The following is a 16,272-nucleotide window of genomic DNA, read 5'->3' on the forward strand; positions in this document are numbered from 1 at the left end:
GGCTTCTAATTCTAGATTTTGAGATTTAGGGGTGGCCAGCCCCCTGGGAAACCACAGGAAATTTTAAAGCACACAAAGCACCATGATCCCGCTGAGTGTGTGATATACTACAGGGTTTCACGGCCCAGGAGAGCTGGACAACCCTTGTCTGGATATGGGTGTCCAGACCCAGAGACATATGTAAATCTTTCCCCATTGAACCTCTTAAGCCAGAGCAAAACATTTTGCTGTTGTGTTTTTCAGCTGAAGATACGTGGGCTGTGACCACACAGAGTCTCCTTCAGCAGAAAGGATGCTCAGTGAGAGGCACATGGGGTGGCCAATGGAGCTGTTGCTACTGGCAAAGGTGCCTGTCATCCCTGGGGCAGTGGCCTCAGTACAGGTGCTTCAGGGGCCCCTTCAGGAGGCAGCACAGGACTCCCCATGGCATCTTGCATTGCAGGAAGTGCAACCATCCCAGGGGCTTTCCGACGGCCGGGATTCATACTGGAGAGCACGGGGGAGAAACATGGAGGCATTTATGCAATGACACAGGGGATTCCTCATGGAGCAGGAAGTTTCTCTGCCATGTTAGCTGTTGCTTCCCTTCCTGGTCACTACCAGGACACTGCAGGCAAATTTGTGGTCTCAGCCTAGTGAGCAGTGGAGGGCTGCTTGCCCTGGGATGGCACCGAGGCCCCTTTGCTATGGCTCCTGCCCTGGTTTTCAACACAGGGAGGAACTGCGGGACCAGTAGTGGTACCTGCCCTGGTCCCTGGCTTGGGAGAGCTCCTGACCGGGGCACAGCCAGCACGTTCCTGTTTGCAAAGCAGGTGCCGACCTACCTCCATCTGAGTCAGCATGAGTTCAGTTCCAACCCCATTATCCATTCTCAGCTGCAAGTAACAAACCAAATTCACTTGTGGTGCAGCTCCAGTAAAATTTAAGCTTGATGGAGTCCACTAGCAGGCAGAGAGGGAGATGTGCAGACCTTTGTGAAGGCAAAAAAGGCAGTTGGAAAGCTCTGAAGATCCCCTTATCTCCCCACCAGCTGTAGGACTTCTGAATAGCATCCGGCAGTGCCTTTCCTTCCTCACCCACTTTACCACACCTGCATGGCCCTGCCTCTCATGGTTTCTGCAGTGCCTTCGACACATAGCTGTTACTGCACCATCACAGTGCACGGCTTTATCAGCATTGTTTTTGGAACTGCCATGTGTGCTCCACTTCAAAAGCACACAGCTTCATTTAATGCTGGACTGAAAAATGCCTGGGGCATACATCAGTCTGGATCAAGAACCAACTGCTGCAAAAACATGAGACTTTAAAAAATGTATTTATTTATTTCAAGTTTTGATGCAGATTTATGTTTATGTTCTATGAATTGTCACTCCCAGATGATTCAAGCACATGCAGTTCTGACAGTTTATTTTAAGCTGAACATCTCCATTTACTGAAACCAGTATTCATGCAAAACCCTTTTATATAGCAACTTTAACAAGTAAACCTCCTCAAATCCTCTGTATCTTGTGTGTGTGGATCAGGCAGTCAGTAATGTTTAGAGGAACTATAAGTCTGGAGTGCAGCAAAAGGTGAGCATGACACTAGAAAGGTGGCTCAAGGCACAGCAAAGCAGTACTTGATTAAGTGGGTAGAGCCTTCAGGAGATGTACTGGGAGCATGCACAGACTGCTGCCCTGAGCAGTGAACTGGATGTGAATAAATGATAAATCAAAGTTCAGTGCAAGGTAGTTCAGGAAGTCATGTAATAGAAGCAAGAACAGTCTCTGTTTGAATAATCTGAAAAGGTCTGAGGAAATTTTAATCAGGGCGTAAGGCTGTGGTTCCACAGCCAGTGCAGGAGGGCAGCAAGAAGATTCATGACTGGGCACACAGAGCAGTGATGTATAGCTGGAAAAGCCTGGAAAAAATAGTGGAAGGTTGTTTTGTTTCCATTTTGATATTTATATGCCCAGTTCTAGTGCCCTGGAATATGTGTGAGATAAAATTTCTGAGACTAGAGAGCCAACCTGATAGAAGACTTCTGGCTGTTTCTAAAAGATCTTTATACATCCAGAAGGAATTTTTGAAATGAATAAATCACTGAGAAGTTGGTTCCCATAAATAAGACTAAGAAGTATGGAACACTGTGATGCTTAATTCAAAACTCTCTTCTTCTCAGTGATTAATTTCATCCGGACTACTTCAGCCAGCAACGTCAAGCAGACACAGAAGTGCTTGCAGAATTCACTGCAAATATTTCAGTGTACAGGGGGCTGTTGCTGGTAAAAGACCAAACATGGGTATTGTTTTAATTGCCTTGTGGAATCTTTTAATAAACAGTTGCATCCTTTTTGTGGATTAGTCTCATGAATTTAAAGCTTTGTTTTGCCTGATATAACAACTCCTCAATTGCACCAACAGGAATAACTTTACAAGTTTATTCTATTTTATTAAAATCAATGTATACAGCTTCAAAAAGAAATTAGTATTTATTTAGCTAAAAATTTTCAAATATTAATAGCAGCTTCAAAATGTTGACAAGCCCTAAAGCCCAGCAAGTAACATGCTTTGATGTGTTTGTCTTCTGGCAGCTGGAGAGAGAACTGATTTAAAATGTAAATAATTAGTTTGCTTAATATTTTCTTTCCAAATGTGAAACCTATTTGGGCTTTTTTTCCCCTCCAAACTGTGGTTTAAATTACATTTTATTTATATGATTTTACAATATATCTCCCAAAAAAAATGGAGACAACTTGCTTGCTGACATCCAGCTGACTTGGTTCTTGCCTTCAGGTAACTGGCTGTGCAGGTTTGGCACATGTTGGTCTCAATGTGGCACGTCCTCCTACCTATCTGTAGGCACACAAGCAACCCTGCTGAGGCCACTGCTACATTAAGGTCAGCAGGATTATTTGGTTTATTTAAGATTAAATTAATACATTTTTGAGGGATTGCTGCCATAATAAAGATATTTTATCTTTCAGTACAAAGGGGTTAATTACACCTTAGGTATTCCAAAATATATCTCTAAGGATTTTTTTTTTTTATTATTTTACGAAAAATAGAGCAGTTATGGAGGCCTGATTCCCAGCTGGGGTTAGTCAGCTTGCAGGTATTGGAAAGGCTATGATGATTACAGCAGCTGAGGATTGAGATCTACAGTTTCCCTAAATATATGATGAAGATGTACAACTCACACTCACAGTGGCAACTTAACACATCTATCTGGCAGTGCATGAGCACCTCTCAGTCCCAATGGAACCCTTCTATCCCTCTCCTACAGAAATAATCCTCGAAACACTGAAAGCACAACAACTAAACCAAATCTTGTACCGCAAAGGCATGGCCAGAGAGGAATTTAGGCTCTTTTTGAAAAAAGTAGTGTGAAGTACAGCTCTGAGCCAAAGCCCAGTGATGCTCCAGCCCTTTCTGCTGCCAGCAAATCCCACGAAAGCCTGTGGGACACCAACTCTGCTGTGAAAAGGTGCAGAGGAGTCAGTAAGTTCAGGAGATCCGCACCTGGCTCTTAGGGCTGCTGCAGTAACTGAGAGAGGGCACACGTGTGACATCGCTGGCAAGCTCCAGCTATGACCCCGTGACACTCTTAGACTGAATTTAACATCCTGCAAACCTATGAACTCTGCCCACCTGGTATCTGACACTGTGTCCTTCTGTGAGATCCTGTTTTACAAGCAGATGAAGGTCTCTAACCAGATGGCAACATTTACACATTTTGAAGTGTCATTTGATTTCTCCTCTGACATTAAAAGACGCTGCATCTCCACACAGATGAGTATTTAGAACAGCAATCTCTGCACAGGATGTGTTAAATACAGCCAGCTAACCTTGCAAAAAAATTACCTGCAAAGTCATCCCAACAGTTACTATCAAGACCAAGAAGGCTGGTAGAGCAATGAGAGATATCTGAACATGGAGGTATCTCCCCCAGCTAGAGACCTGTGCAAAGGAGGTTTCTACAGCTGAGCTGAGCTCTGCAGGCTCCCTTTCCAGTGAGTGGAGAGTGCTCTGAGGGCACGGGATCTGCCCTGCTTCAGAGGTGTGTATCAAGACCCACACTCCTGGCTTGTGTTGGCACCAACAGGGCAGAAGCCCACCTGCCTTTGTGGAAACCAAGTGGACACTTCAAATGCCCCATTTCCATCACAGTTATTATAGCAGAGAAATGCCAGCATGTTTTCAGCCAGTGACAAATGAGTCAATAACAGGCATGCTTTCCTCCACTAAAACCTATAGATACAAACCAATGTTCCTCTTTAACTCAAGGGTAAAAGAAAGAAGTTCTGCTTCAGGTTCATTTTTTTCAAATCAATCATATGCTAAAAGCTGTTCACAGGAGACTACAATAGTGAGTCCCTTAGTGCCTTTTCCCTGTCCCTAGTCAATTCTAATCCCAAAATGCAGTTTAGTTACATGAGGATGTGTCATGTCTCATGAGGGTAACACATTTACAGGCTGACTGCTCTTATTTACATTGCTTTCATCTCTTCCTTTCATTGGCATTTTACAGTATCATATTATCAATTCAGCCTTTGGGAAAGAGGCCAGTGTATATAAATCTTTGAAAAAAAAAGATCCTGAGCGGATTAGCAAGTGACAGATGGTAGGCACTGTGTCTTACCACGCTGAGGCAATCCACATGGCAGGCAGGTTGCCAGGCACAGAGCATGGCATGAACAAGTTGTGGCCTTACACAACTGATGGCAAGAAATGCAAAGGCCATCTGAAAATCTGCAAAGAGGAAAAGAAGTGCAGCACATAGTGCATATGTGGTCATGGTGACCAGGTGTGAAAGAACCAAGCAGCGTTCCAAGGCTGGGATCCATCAGCCTGGCACAGGGCAGCCGCACACCCATGTACCAGTGGCAGTCTGGGATTTACAACCACGTGAGGTCAGCTCAGGCATAGCCTCAGAAAGCAGTGCAGCTTCCTGCTTTTGGGACTGGATAGCCTGCTTTACACCAGGCTCAAATACCTCTGCTTAGCATGTACCCTCACAGCTGGTCATTTGGCTTCACCATCCCCAAGAACTCGATTTAACCTGGCTGAAACAACAGCAAAGGCGTCTCACAAAATTCCTCGCTGTCAGTCCTTCACCCCACTAGCAAGCAGAACAGACCCCTTCAGTAACAGCGCCTGTGATAGGGTTCCAGCACTGAAGATCACAGGCTTCCCCACCCAAACTCTACAGCAGACATGAGGCACCAGCTTTTTGCCACCAAATCCTTCCTTACAAACAAGCAGCAAGCTTTTTGTACAGCATGATATAAGGCCATGCCCAGCCAAACGCCAGCTACTCCAAGGGAAGGGCTGAGTTACAGTTAATGCCAGACTGGGAAGTCACTTTGCAATACGGATGGTCATTTATTTATTGTTTTATCATGACACACCAAATGCTATGGCTGCAATATCAGAACAAGGTGTCATTTATAAAATATCAGTATTATTAATGTGGTGGTAAGATACTGTTAACATTTACAGAGAGGTGTATAATAATTTCATAGCTTTGCCTCAGTGACAAAACACCCTGGCAAGCAGATGATGGATGGAATACAGTGACTCTTTATTATCATGGTTTTTCCTCCTTGATTACTGAATTGCCTATAATGATATCAATAATTGTTGCTGAATCTAGTCCTTTCAAATATGGTAGATAGATCCTTTGCTTTTACAGTATGTGTCAGAATAAAAGAGAAGCATCTGAAAAATAAAGATAAGGCATTTTCTTACAAAATGAGATGAAAAAATAAAACAATATAAATGGAACTTTCAAGTGTTTCTTTTTATATTTAAAGCTCTTATTTCAATAAACTGTATTTAAACATTCTTAAATAATCATTTTGTACCTTTGATTTTCTGTTTCACCTTTGGAAACAAATAGAGTAATCTCACTATAAATGTGTGCAAATAGAAAATATATAAATATTTTTATGGCCCACGTCATAAAAAGGTGGTCTCGGAATTGTCATTTTTACAATGATCAGTTGGGGTTCCTTTCATTTTGCCCTGCAAGTTATTTGAGCTCTCTTCTTTTAAGCCTTTGAAGTCCACATGCAAAGAAGAGCCAAGCACACACATACTGTCCTGTGTTTCATTTTGTAAACTGCTGGATGACACCTGTAGAACAGTCCCAATGTGACTGAACAGTGGAGTTGATGTGATCCACTTCAACAAACTGAAGTCTGCTTGGTCAACTGCTGTGCTCCATGGGAATGTTGTTCCCACAGGCAACGACTCCACCTCTGAAGTGCCACATTGAACTTCATGAAATCCCACAGACCTTTCCAGACTACTGGCTGATGAGGGGAGCTTGTTTTCCTCATACAACACAGCACCCTGGGGAGAGGCAGCTGCAGTCTGATCTGTTTTATGTTCTGCCTTTGTGTGCTCTTGGAAAAGTGACTCCCTTGTTTGAGGAGATGCTTGCAAAGGAGTGCTTTGGTTATTAGCCTTAGAACAATCACTAGCATTTGAGCCAAGGCTCGGTGAGAAGCTGTCTGCAAAGAGCCGTGTCTGACATGTTGTCTCCTTTACATTCAACTTGGTGAGAAGCTGGGTGCGAGTCTCTGGGGACAGTTTACTCAACTGGCGTCCAAGCTGAAGCTGGGTTGGGAACAGTGTTCCCTGGAGGGTTCTGTACAGGAATCTGCAAGAGGAAAATGGGCACGTGAAAAGAAAGGAAAGAAGGAAATACCAAATACGTTATTACGAGAAAATATCCAAGCCAAAAGTACAACACAGAAAAATAAGACAGTTCTATGTGCTGTTCTTATGCTCTACACAAGAAGCTTGCAGATGGACAGCTCTGAATGCTGTGCTAATATTTTGATTAATAACTTAATTAAGCAGAGTAGTAAATCTGACTCTTTAGCCAGTGATCCACCTTGTGATTACGCACAGTCTTTCATCTTTCCTGATGAGGAATCGAAGGCAAAGGGGATAAGTCTGCAGAGCAAGCCTCCTACATCTAGAAATAGGCAAGTAGGTCCACAACGTACTATGAGAATTTCTGTACTGTGCTTTTTGTGTGAGGATGGACTGAATCTGGAAGCAATACAGAAAACCCCAGAGGGCAGCAAACCTCTGCATGGCCAGGAGGCTTGACCAACAGTCTACAATTATCCCACTCCTGTGGCCTATGGTCAGGAGCTGTGGTCTGTTCCTGTGGTCAGAAGCACAGAATAGGTTTGACAACCTGACTTCATATAATCAGCTGCTGAAAGAAAGTGAGTTGGCTGGTAGGCAAAACAAAAGAGGGGGGGGTGGAAAATGTTCTTGCTCTCCCAATCATATGCATAAAGTGCCTTTACATACAAAAAAAGATAGGAGAGAAGATACAGTACCTGGGCAGCAACGCAACAACTGGTGATATAATGCAAGCAAAATAGAACATAGGGTCTCCCATCAGCCTTTCCATAGTCCAGTAGGGATTGGATGGAGGATGGCAGACTGGGCAGGAAGCATTGTAAACCAGAGCCACAAAGAAAAATAAAATGATACTGAAGATGCAAGATGTCCAGTGAAGAAAAGTCTAGAACAGCAACCAAAAAAAGAACAAAAGTATAATTATTCTTTATATTCTGAGAAATTTGCTGTGACTTATTTAAATCAAAATTCCTTAATTTCTGGAGTCAAATCCATGCACAGCAAAAAGTTTAGAGCCTTGTATATTTATAAATTCTTATTATAAATACAACACTACAAAGCTGTTTGCAGATCATACTTTAAAACCTTCTCCATGTTTGTTTAAAATGCTTGCTAAAAGTAGAATGTGCTGAGGGAAAGAAGCAATCGTCTTATATTTTTGAAAGGAAGCACTAAGAGAAGAACTATGTATGTGCCAGTGAGTTTCTATGTAGGCTGTGGGTACCTTACCCAAGTTTTGGTTTCAATAGCCAAATGCAGGATGATGGTGAAAAGAGCTATTGTGGTGATGGGAGTTCCCCAGGAGAAGATGTCCACCTCCGAATCATAGTAAGTCTGTAAAAAGGAAGACAGAATTTAGCCCAAGCTGAGTTGCCAGTTCTCCTCCAAATGCTTGAAATAGAATGGCTTAAACCAAACACTTACAAAATAGGGGATGAAGAAGCAAACCAGGCTTTGATACATAGCATCAATCATGTTCATCCAAAACATGTGTGGTTGGTACTCCTGCATCATTAAAAAAAAAAAAAAATTAAGAAAATCAGATCACAATGAAGATCCTGGATATCTGCCAGGATAGGTATTTTGAGGGGCATATTTCAAGGTTTAAGGGCTTGGGGAAATAGCTTTGTAACTTTGCCAATCATTTAGCTACCCTGGGGGACGAAGCATGAACAGTCTACCTGCAAGTCACTCTGTTCTGGGATGGAAGTCTTTTGCCTTATTTTTTTTTTTCCTGGCAGAGGGTGTAATTTGAGTCTGATGCTCAGGCCAGGAAACATTTATGGAGGTGCCCTATTTTATGCAACTACAGTCAGACAACTAATGAACATGAATAAATGGGTTCTACACCACATATGCACAGGGTATTTATTGGCAGAGAAGAGAAAACAGAAAATGCACATAAACTTAGAGAACATCCACAACAATGGTCTTTAGTGGAAATTCATGCAGTGATGTATGCTATAAATATGTATATACAACATATATATACACACACACATCTCTCTAAGTGTGTGCATAAAATTGCTTGCTAAAACCAGTATTAAACTAACATTTTGGTTTACAGAAATATACAATTGCAGGGGTATGTATGGTCATATAAGGGACCTAGAAACAAGGAAAAATAGTTTATAAATGGCAAAATATTTATACAATTTTGGTATATATTCTACATGTCCAACAACTGGGTTCATGAGGTCTTCTTCCCTTTGTGGAAAATATCATTGCAGACTAAAAATGGGAATTGCAAGATGCTTAGAAAGAATTATGGTGTTACTTGGCCTACTGAACTAACATCTGCATCAGGTTGCTCAGAGGTGTTGTGGAATCTCCAGTGTTGGGAGACATTCAGAATGGACTAGTTAAAGACTTGAGAAACCTCATCTAGGTTTGAAGCTGTTTGGACCAGAGGTCTGGATCAGATGGTCTCCAGAACCATCTAAACTATTCTATAATTCTATAGGCCCTGAATCTCTTTTTGAAAGAGATCCTATCTGAAACAGGATTTTTAAGTTTTTAAAATGCCTTTTAGGTAACTACAAAGAGAATATCATCAATAGCTTTAAAAAAAACCTTAGAAGGATCTCTGGGCTTGTCTATGAGAAATAACTGTGCTGTGAACCTTGGAAACTTCTCAGTTTGAGAGCTGAAGACAGGCAGACATAACCTCCCAACAAGCCTTAAGGCACTGCAAGATTTCTATCACCCTAAAAATGTGCAAGAAAGGAAGGCATTAATATTACAGATCTTTCAAGTGTGATGCACTGAAACAGAAGAAATGTAAAAAACAGAAAACAACAGATGAAAAAGACAGAATTTGGACTAATGGACTAAAGTAAGTTACACTAAAATTCTCCTTTCATCTTTCCAGGAGAGTATCTAGCAATGCCACTACATGTGTGGTGTATGTACACATACAGGTGTACACTTGGAGGTAAAAAACACTTACTGTGTCCTCTCAGAGGACAGCTTTGTAAGATACTTTAAAGAAGACTTTTGCCTTCAAAACAACATCTCCATATAGATAGTTCTGCTAAGCAGCAAGATTTTCCCACAGTACACAGTACCTGTAATTAACAGGAATGGTTTGGCTCCTGCAATTCCCTCTGTTTTCATTGTACAGTTCAAGCAGATGGGGACAAGGTGTTTTCAACAGGTATTTCAGCTGAATCTGTCATCTGTGATTACCTCTCTCAGAGACTAAGTTTATTGTGCTACTCCCAAGGCCATTTTCTCTTCTTTTTGTAAAGGGCTGGGGACTGAAGTTTTGAGTAAGTACTGTGAGGTTATTCTGTGAAAGCCCACACTAGCTACAAGGTGCAATCTGTTTCATTTTTGTGGTTGGTTGTGAGCCTGGACCATGAACGAGGTGTTCAGTTTAGGCTGAATTAAATCATCCAGTGCTCTCTCCTGTCACGTATTAAAAATATGGCTGGTTGGGGTTTTGTTTGTTTGTTTGTCTTTTGCTTAGGTGTACTTTTGGCATTTTGACTCAGATAAGAAATATCACAAAATAATAACACTGACTTCTCAGACTGTATTTATCAGTCATCTACCCTTTGAGAGCAGGGTTGGTTTTCAGCTGAAACTAAAGATGTTCAGGAAAGAAATTACAGTAATCAAGAAGTTTTTACCTCCATATTCTGTCCGCTTTTATAAAGCTGAGGTACAGCAATTAACACTTCAGCTGGCACATCCTTATCCAGCACACCAGTAATCAGTTGTGGAAGAGAAGAGAAGAATAAATTAAAGAAGATCAGATACCACTGATCAATCATTGATGAGCCAGAGAACCCGCAGTAGAACTGGTACCAGAAGAGAAGGGCCACAAACATCTGAAACAGAACAAGCAATGCTGTAAATATAACAAGATAAGGAGGATCATCATCCCACTGCATTGCAAAACCTTTCTGATTCCAGTTCTGCAAGCACTTGATCTATGAAAGCTGAACACATGAGCAATCCTTCTGAGGATACCTACTCTTTAACTCACTTCCTGACGCATGGACCACTTGGCTAAGCTGCAAACATCTGGCACACCTGCAAGACTTTGTGCTGCTGGAACCTCAGATCTCAGGAATCACACAAAATTAACTTTCAGTTCAAGTGAAACACTGAGGTGCAATTTAGTTAACTGTAAAAAGCTCTCCCAACCACTACTGACCTCTAGGTAAGTAAGTACTGATGTCACAGCACTTACATGACAACTGGAAGAACAAGCATTTCCACAATAATACCCTCTGCTGGCTGGAAATGTTTCGGGACACTTTTCTGGTCTACAACAGATAAATGCAGAGGTTTTTTGCAAGACTAACATAAGACCAGCAGCAGCAGGGAAGGTGAAACTGTAAGGTCTAGAAAAGTTGTCTTACTATTCAGTCTTTGTGCTTTGACATCCAGCAAACTAGCAGTGCTGTAAAGATTCCTCAATCTCCCTTACTCTTCCGCTCTATGTAGAAATCAGCTGCATACACAGCTGCAGAAGGGTTGTTCATCTACTTGGATTGGAGTCCCCCAAAAAGAAATAAACCACACAACTTGTTTCTTCTACAAACCCAGAGGGCTCAGGAAAGGTGCTGATTTCAGATGTTGATGAAGGATTTGAGGCCTAGAAAAAGATGGCCAGCTTCCTAGAGAAGGAAATAAATTCCCAGGCTTGGTTCTCCTAAAACTACAATTTTTATTATGCTTTGTAAAGTGATTAAAACCAGAAAACTGTTGGACACTGCTGAGGGTTTCCCTCCTTTTAACCATGAAGATGGGAAATGACATGACCTCTTCTTTCATTTCCTCTTCTTTTTGTATTCTGTTCTCAAAAAGCTTTCAGCCAGATGGAGAATGTTAACCCTTCATGAATTTTAGATACACGGAGGAAAATACAGATCTGTTCTACCTGTGTGCCCAAATGTGGTTGAAAATTAAACATAGGAGGAAAAAAAGGTTATGGAGTGCTTAGCCAGTGAAAGCTGCTTTAAGGAGACTAAGCCTATCTCGTAAAGGGGAATTGCCACAGAGTAAGAGGTCAGTCCTGCAGTACACAAATGTACATATGTGTGTGTATATATATTTATACACATATATTTATACATATATATATACATAAAGTAGATATATGCTCAGGCAATGTTTACATCCTACATTGAAGTGGCTTGTGTATGAGCAGCAAATACACCTCACTGTTAGTGAGCCCATATTATAAATTAACCTAGGAAAAGTTAAATGGTAGTATTTTTGTAAGCATGACCTCTAGGTTTGTTTCTGTAAATATATTTATCTGGCCCAAACAAGACTGAGTTACTAAAGCCTACCCTCTTCAGTACAGTTGTCTGGGACACGGCAATTTCCCAAACTGTACATATTTTGAAAATTATTTCTTTTCCACATCCAAAACCAAACAAAATTTCTTGAGTAATTTCTCAAAAAAGAAAATGAAACAAACATGTGAGTTTAGATACTGTTTTCTTACTGTTTTAAAACAAAATGAAGCTAATCCTGGACCTATTAAATTTTCTCTCTAGAGCCTTGCTAACCTGTCTTGGAAACCATTTGGCTCTGGCACAAATAGGCAGTTTGATGAAAATACAATCAGCTGAAAATCTTCCTACCACCTCTACTATGGGTCATAATAGTGCTGTTGAAGAAAGCTACACACATAAATGAAATTTTAGCAATCAAGCTTAAATCAGATTTTTTTCTCCTAAAAGTTTATTTTGTATTAAACAAGTTTTAAATTTTATTTCAAATGTTCTCTCTTGCCTCTGTGCATTACCCCTCTGAAAAAGACAAAACAAATTTACATAAACATTTTAAATAAAAAAGGTTTCCTTTCTTTCCCAGCTAGATTGATGCCATGAAGATTTTTGCCTTTTCTTTTATACCCCTGTTATACCTTTTACAACTTCTGTATTCCTAGTGCTTTTTGCCTACATTCTTGGACTTGTTTGTCAAGCTAAGAGACTAAACATTTTAGAAGCTTCGTAGCTAGGGATCATTGTGCCCCAGACCCCAAGGTCCTCTCCAGAACACATTCTATAAACTAAGATAGAACCATCCAGGGGAAGGCTCCTTGGGGAGGGGGGCTCACTCGAGCCTCTCATTGGGGAATCTTTGATAGATATGCTAATTAGTAAAACCTATAATGTTATACCCAATGTTGGGGGGGAGAAAGAGAGACACAGAGACACAGGGAAAGAGAGAGATAGGCTCGGTGGGGTGCATCTTGATGCATATGACCTGGTCGTGTACACCTAAGGATCCTTAAAAATAAATACCAAGGTAAAATCCCTTTTCCCCTTCTAACTGTGTATGCCTCTTGATTTTAAGACCAGGAAAAGGCATCAAGATGAGACTGTTTTATAAATGTGGTCCCAGACAGAATGTCTCAGTGAATGAAGCATATGTCAAAAAAATGTTCAGTGCTGTCTTGCAGAGACAAAGTATAAAGGGAAGAAGATGAGCATGCTTGTGCAGGTAAAATTTTGTTTACATGAAATGCCTTTTCATCAAGCTCAGATATTTCCAGTCATGCTATGTTTTAGTTTGTATTTTACTTGCATTTTTCTCATCTCCACGAAGCCAAACATCTTCTTGGATAAGTCATTTGAGTTTCCAAATGGCTTTTGCAGCAACATGGAGTTTAAATTCTAAATTAGATAGGTTCTAGTAGAGAATGGAAAATTTCATAGTATGAGCAAATGGGGAAAAAACATTTGAGGAAACAGAAAACTTGCAGAACATTTGCAGTGTAGCTATCTTGACTGTGGAGAATCATCCAGAATAGTCTCCTTGCAAAAGGTTCAGGTGCTCCTATCTTTCCATTTTTAACAATCTTTCCTTAAGGGCAGGCACTGTGTCAGACATATTCATGTCTATATGCTGGATATCCAACTACAATTTTAGAGTCAGAAGCAACAAGTATTTCTCAGAAAGCTATGAAGGCTGCCAAAACACAGCCAACACAAAGAGATTTCTTCAGTTTCTAGCCTTGAGGCGGTAGCTTGTGAAAATGTCTAAAAATGGCATGAGAAATAATACTTGTAATCAAGGGCAGTTGTACCAAAGAAAATGGAAGATTTTACCCAAGCTGAACAAAAGCATCGATGTATAAACAGCATCTCTGGCTGCTGATTGCTGGAGTGTCTTATGTGCATTACTTTAATTTAAAAGATTAAAATTGGAAAGCAACTTTTAAAAAACTGAAACCCACTTTTTTTCTGATACTGGGGAAAAAATCCAGTCTCCTGCACACAGTTCATACATTGCCCTCTGGAGAAAACAGAGGTATGAGTGTTCTAGCTGTCCTCTTCTACCTGCTTCTTCATACACCTTACTCCCAAAGTGATCTGTAGCTGTTGCCAAGTGAGCAAATATATGTGCCTGCCAGGGAGTCCCACCCAGCTGGTGGTATTCTTGGTTGCCTTGTTAGGCTGTTTTCAATCAATCATCTTTGTACTCCAAGATCAATGCAAAGAGCCTTTGTTGAGGCCAAGGAGTTGAGTTGCCTCTGGCTCGATGCCCAGTACTGGATTGAGTCCTGTTTCATACACCAGGGAGGAAACACAGACCCGTCATCTGTTCTTTACCACTGTGTGCTTCCTTTCTAATGAACTCTTTTGATTAGTTGGAAGTGAGATAAATCAAGAAAAAAGCCTTCCCAGTCTCTGCATCTGAGATACAGAGAGGACTCGAATTATCTCAAGTCACTAGGAAATATGTACAATGATTCATAAACAACGATGAGATACAGTCAGGAAGAGAAAACACACTCAACTGCTACTTGGGACCAGTTCTGGATGTCTTTGGCATTGAAGACTTCTGTATCCAGCCAGCTAAATTCTGCAAAACTGCTCTATAAAGAAACTTTTCTTCAGCAGGGCTTGTTATTTGTGTTACCTAATTTGCACATTCAGCAGCACACTGTAGCTGTTATGGAGTGGGTCCCGTATTTCTGCAAATGGCAGCCAGCTGTCTTTCAGCTCCACAAATTTCTTTGCAGCTTATTTATAAACCATTTGAAGGCTGACCTAATGCTCACTTAGCACAAAATAAACCCTGGAAACATGTGGTGCCATAAAGCTGCCAAGTCAAACACTTACGGCATTTTTGTAGAAGAAATACAGCACCATGTTGGCGAGTCGGGAATAACACCAGTGGCCATGAACAAGCAAAAGCTTCTCCAAATGCCTGAACCTCGGGATTGCAAAGTCGCTTGCCATCACCGCCTTTAATGAAACAAAGGTTGGAATCATTATTGTAAAGCACCACTTCTAACACTAACAATGCATCTAGTCATCTTGTCAACTCCTACAGTCAGTGGAAGTTATACTCATGAAGAATGAAATTCATGACAGTGCTTATGAAATGCAGCTATTGCTGCATGGATTTGAAATACCCATGAGCAAATGCAGCAGCTTGGCAGGACATGCAAGACAACCCAGTCCTCACCCAGACGAGATTACAGCCTACACTGCAGATGGTGACAAGCAACAACAAAAAGCAAGAGGTGGGAGAATGGCTGGAAATTGCACTTGGATGAGCATGAAGGCTCAGGGTCCATGTATGAAGATCTTGGTGGCTGTAACATCCTTCTCTGTAAAAACTACAGTGTACTTACAGGGCAAAATGAATTTCCAGAGAATAAGATAAGAACAGCACAATTAAGTGGTTGCATCATAATTATTCGACTTCAAAAGACAAAACAATAAAAATATTAGTTTTAATTTTATTTGCAGACCTGGTTTATAAAGTTTACTTTGGCTGTCCTGAGATACCAATATTTTGATGGTTTTTTAAAATCGCACATTTTCTATAACTGTGTATGAGAAAAAAATCACACTAGATGAGAGTCCTCTGGGACTGTGCAGACTGTCAGATGACACTGACAAAATGAATCACACAGTTTCTCTCTAATTCTGACTAAATTTCAGGGTACTGTACATCTAGGTGAGACCTACTTGTGTTATCATGGTTGTTTCATGATTTTCCTTACGCCTAGGATCACACTAAGGTTTCAGTTAATATTATTTTACATTTAATTTTCTATTTTGGTATCACCTTTCTTCTCACAATTCAGTTCAGCAAAAACAGAAGGAAAAGTGGAAACCTCCAAAGGAGCAGTATCCTCCTTACACTCTGATGGCTATATTTTGTCTGTATTTTTAAATGAGAGACATATTTCCTTTTAAGTTTTCCTAATTCTCTTTCTTGGTAAAACATCAAAAGGGCTCAGTTTTTCCCATGTAAGTGCTTGTAGAAGCTATCAAAATAAACTCTAAAACAGTATGCAAGAGAAGGTGTAAGAATGCATTGCAATTTAAGCAGTAGATATATATATAAGGACTGAGACACTTTTTAGTATGTTGACACATCCTAGGATTTCTCAGGTACTGAGACACACTTGTTATAATCTCCCTGCACAGAAGTCTGATTTGTCTTGCAGACATACAGCTATCTTGCAGTTTGAGGAGAACAGAGCTATGCAATGTCTGCTTCCTTGTCCTCCACCCCATCTCAGCCTATCCAATGTCAAAACAAAAACGTTAGCTTCATTTGTGCTTCTAACATAGTACTTCTCAGCACACTCTGAGAAGTGTCATGATTTTTTTCTTTTTTCATTCCATTTTTATG

General features: G+C 40.7%; 1 protein-coding gene across 2 annotated transcripts in view; it reads right to left on the reverse strand.

Annotated features, from left to right (window-relative positions):
* Nucleotides 1–1,296: 1,296 nt before the first annotated feature.
* ATP10A (ATPase phospholipid transporting 10A (putative)) overlaps nt 1,297–16,272 on the reverse strand; it is a 116,102-nt gene continuing 101,126 nt past the window's right edge. Inside the window, exons 16-21 of one of the 2 annotated variants that reach the window (XM_042041101.1) lie at nt 14,742–14,867; nt 10,281–10,481; nt 8,071–8,151; nt 7,876–7,980; nt 7,344–7,531; nt 1,297–6,646 (exon numbers count right to left, since the gene is read on the reverse strand). In XM_042041101.1, coding sequence (XP_041897035.1) covers nt 5,941–6,646; nt 7,344–7,531; nt 7,876–7,980; nt 8,071–8,151; nt 10,281–10,481; nt 14,742–14,867 — 1,407 coding nt within the window. In that variant the 3' untranslated portion in view covers nt 1,297–5,940. The other variant, XM_042041110.1, reaches the window with a different exon arrangement.

This window comes from Corvus kubaryi, unplaced genomic scaffold, assembly GCF_017639235.1.
Source record: "Corvus kubaryi isolate FWS band 111438036 unplaced genomic scaffold, C.kubaryi_AGA036_p1.0 133, whole genome shotgun sequence".
Taxonomy (NCBI): Eukaryota; Metazoa; Chordata; class Aves; order Passeriformes; family Corvidae; genus Corvus; species Corvus kubaryi.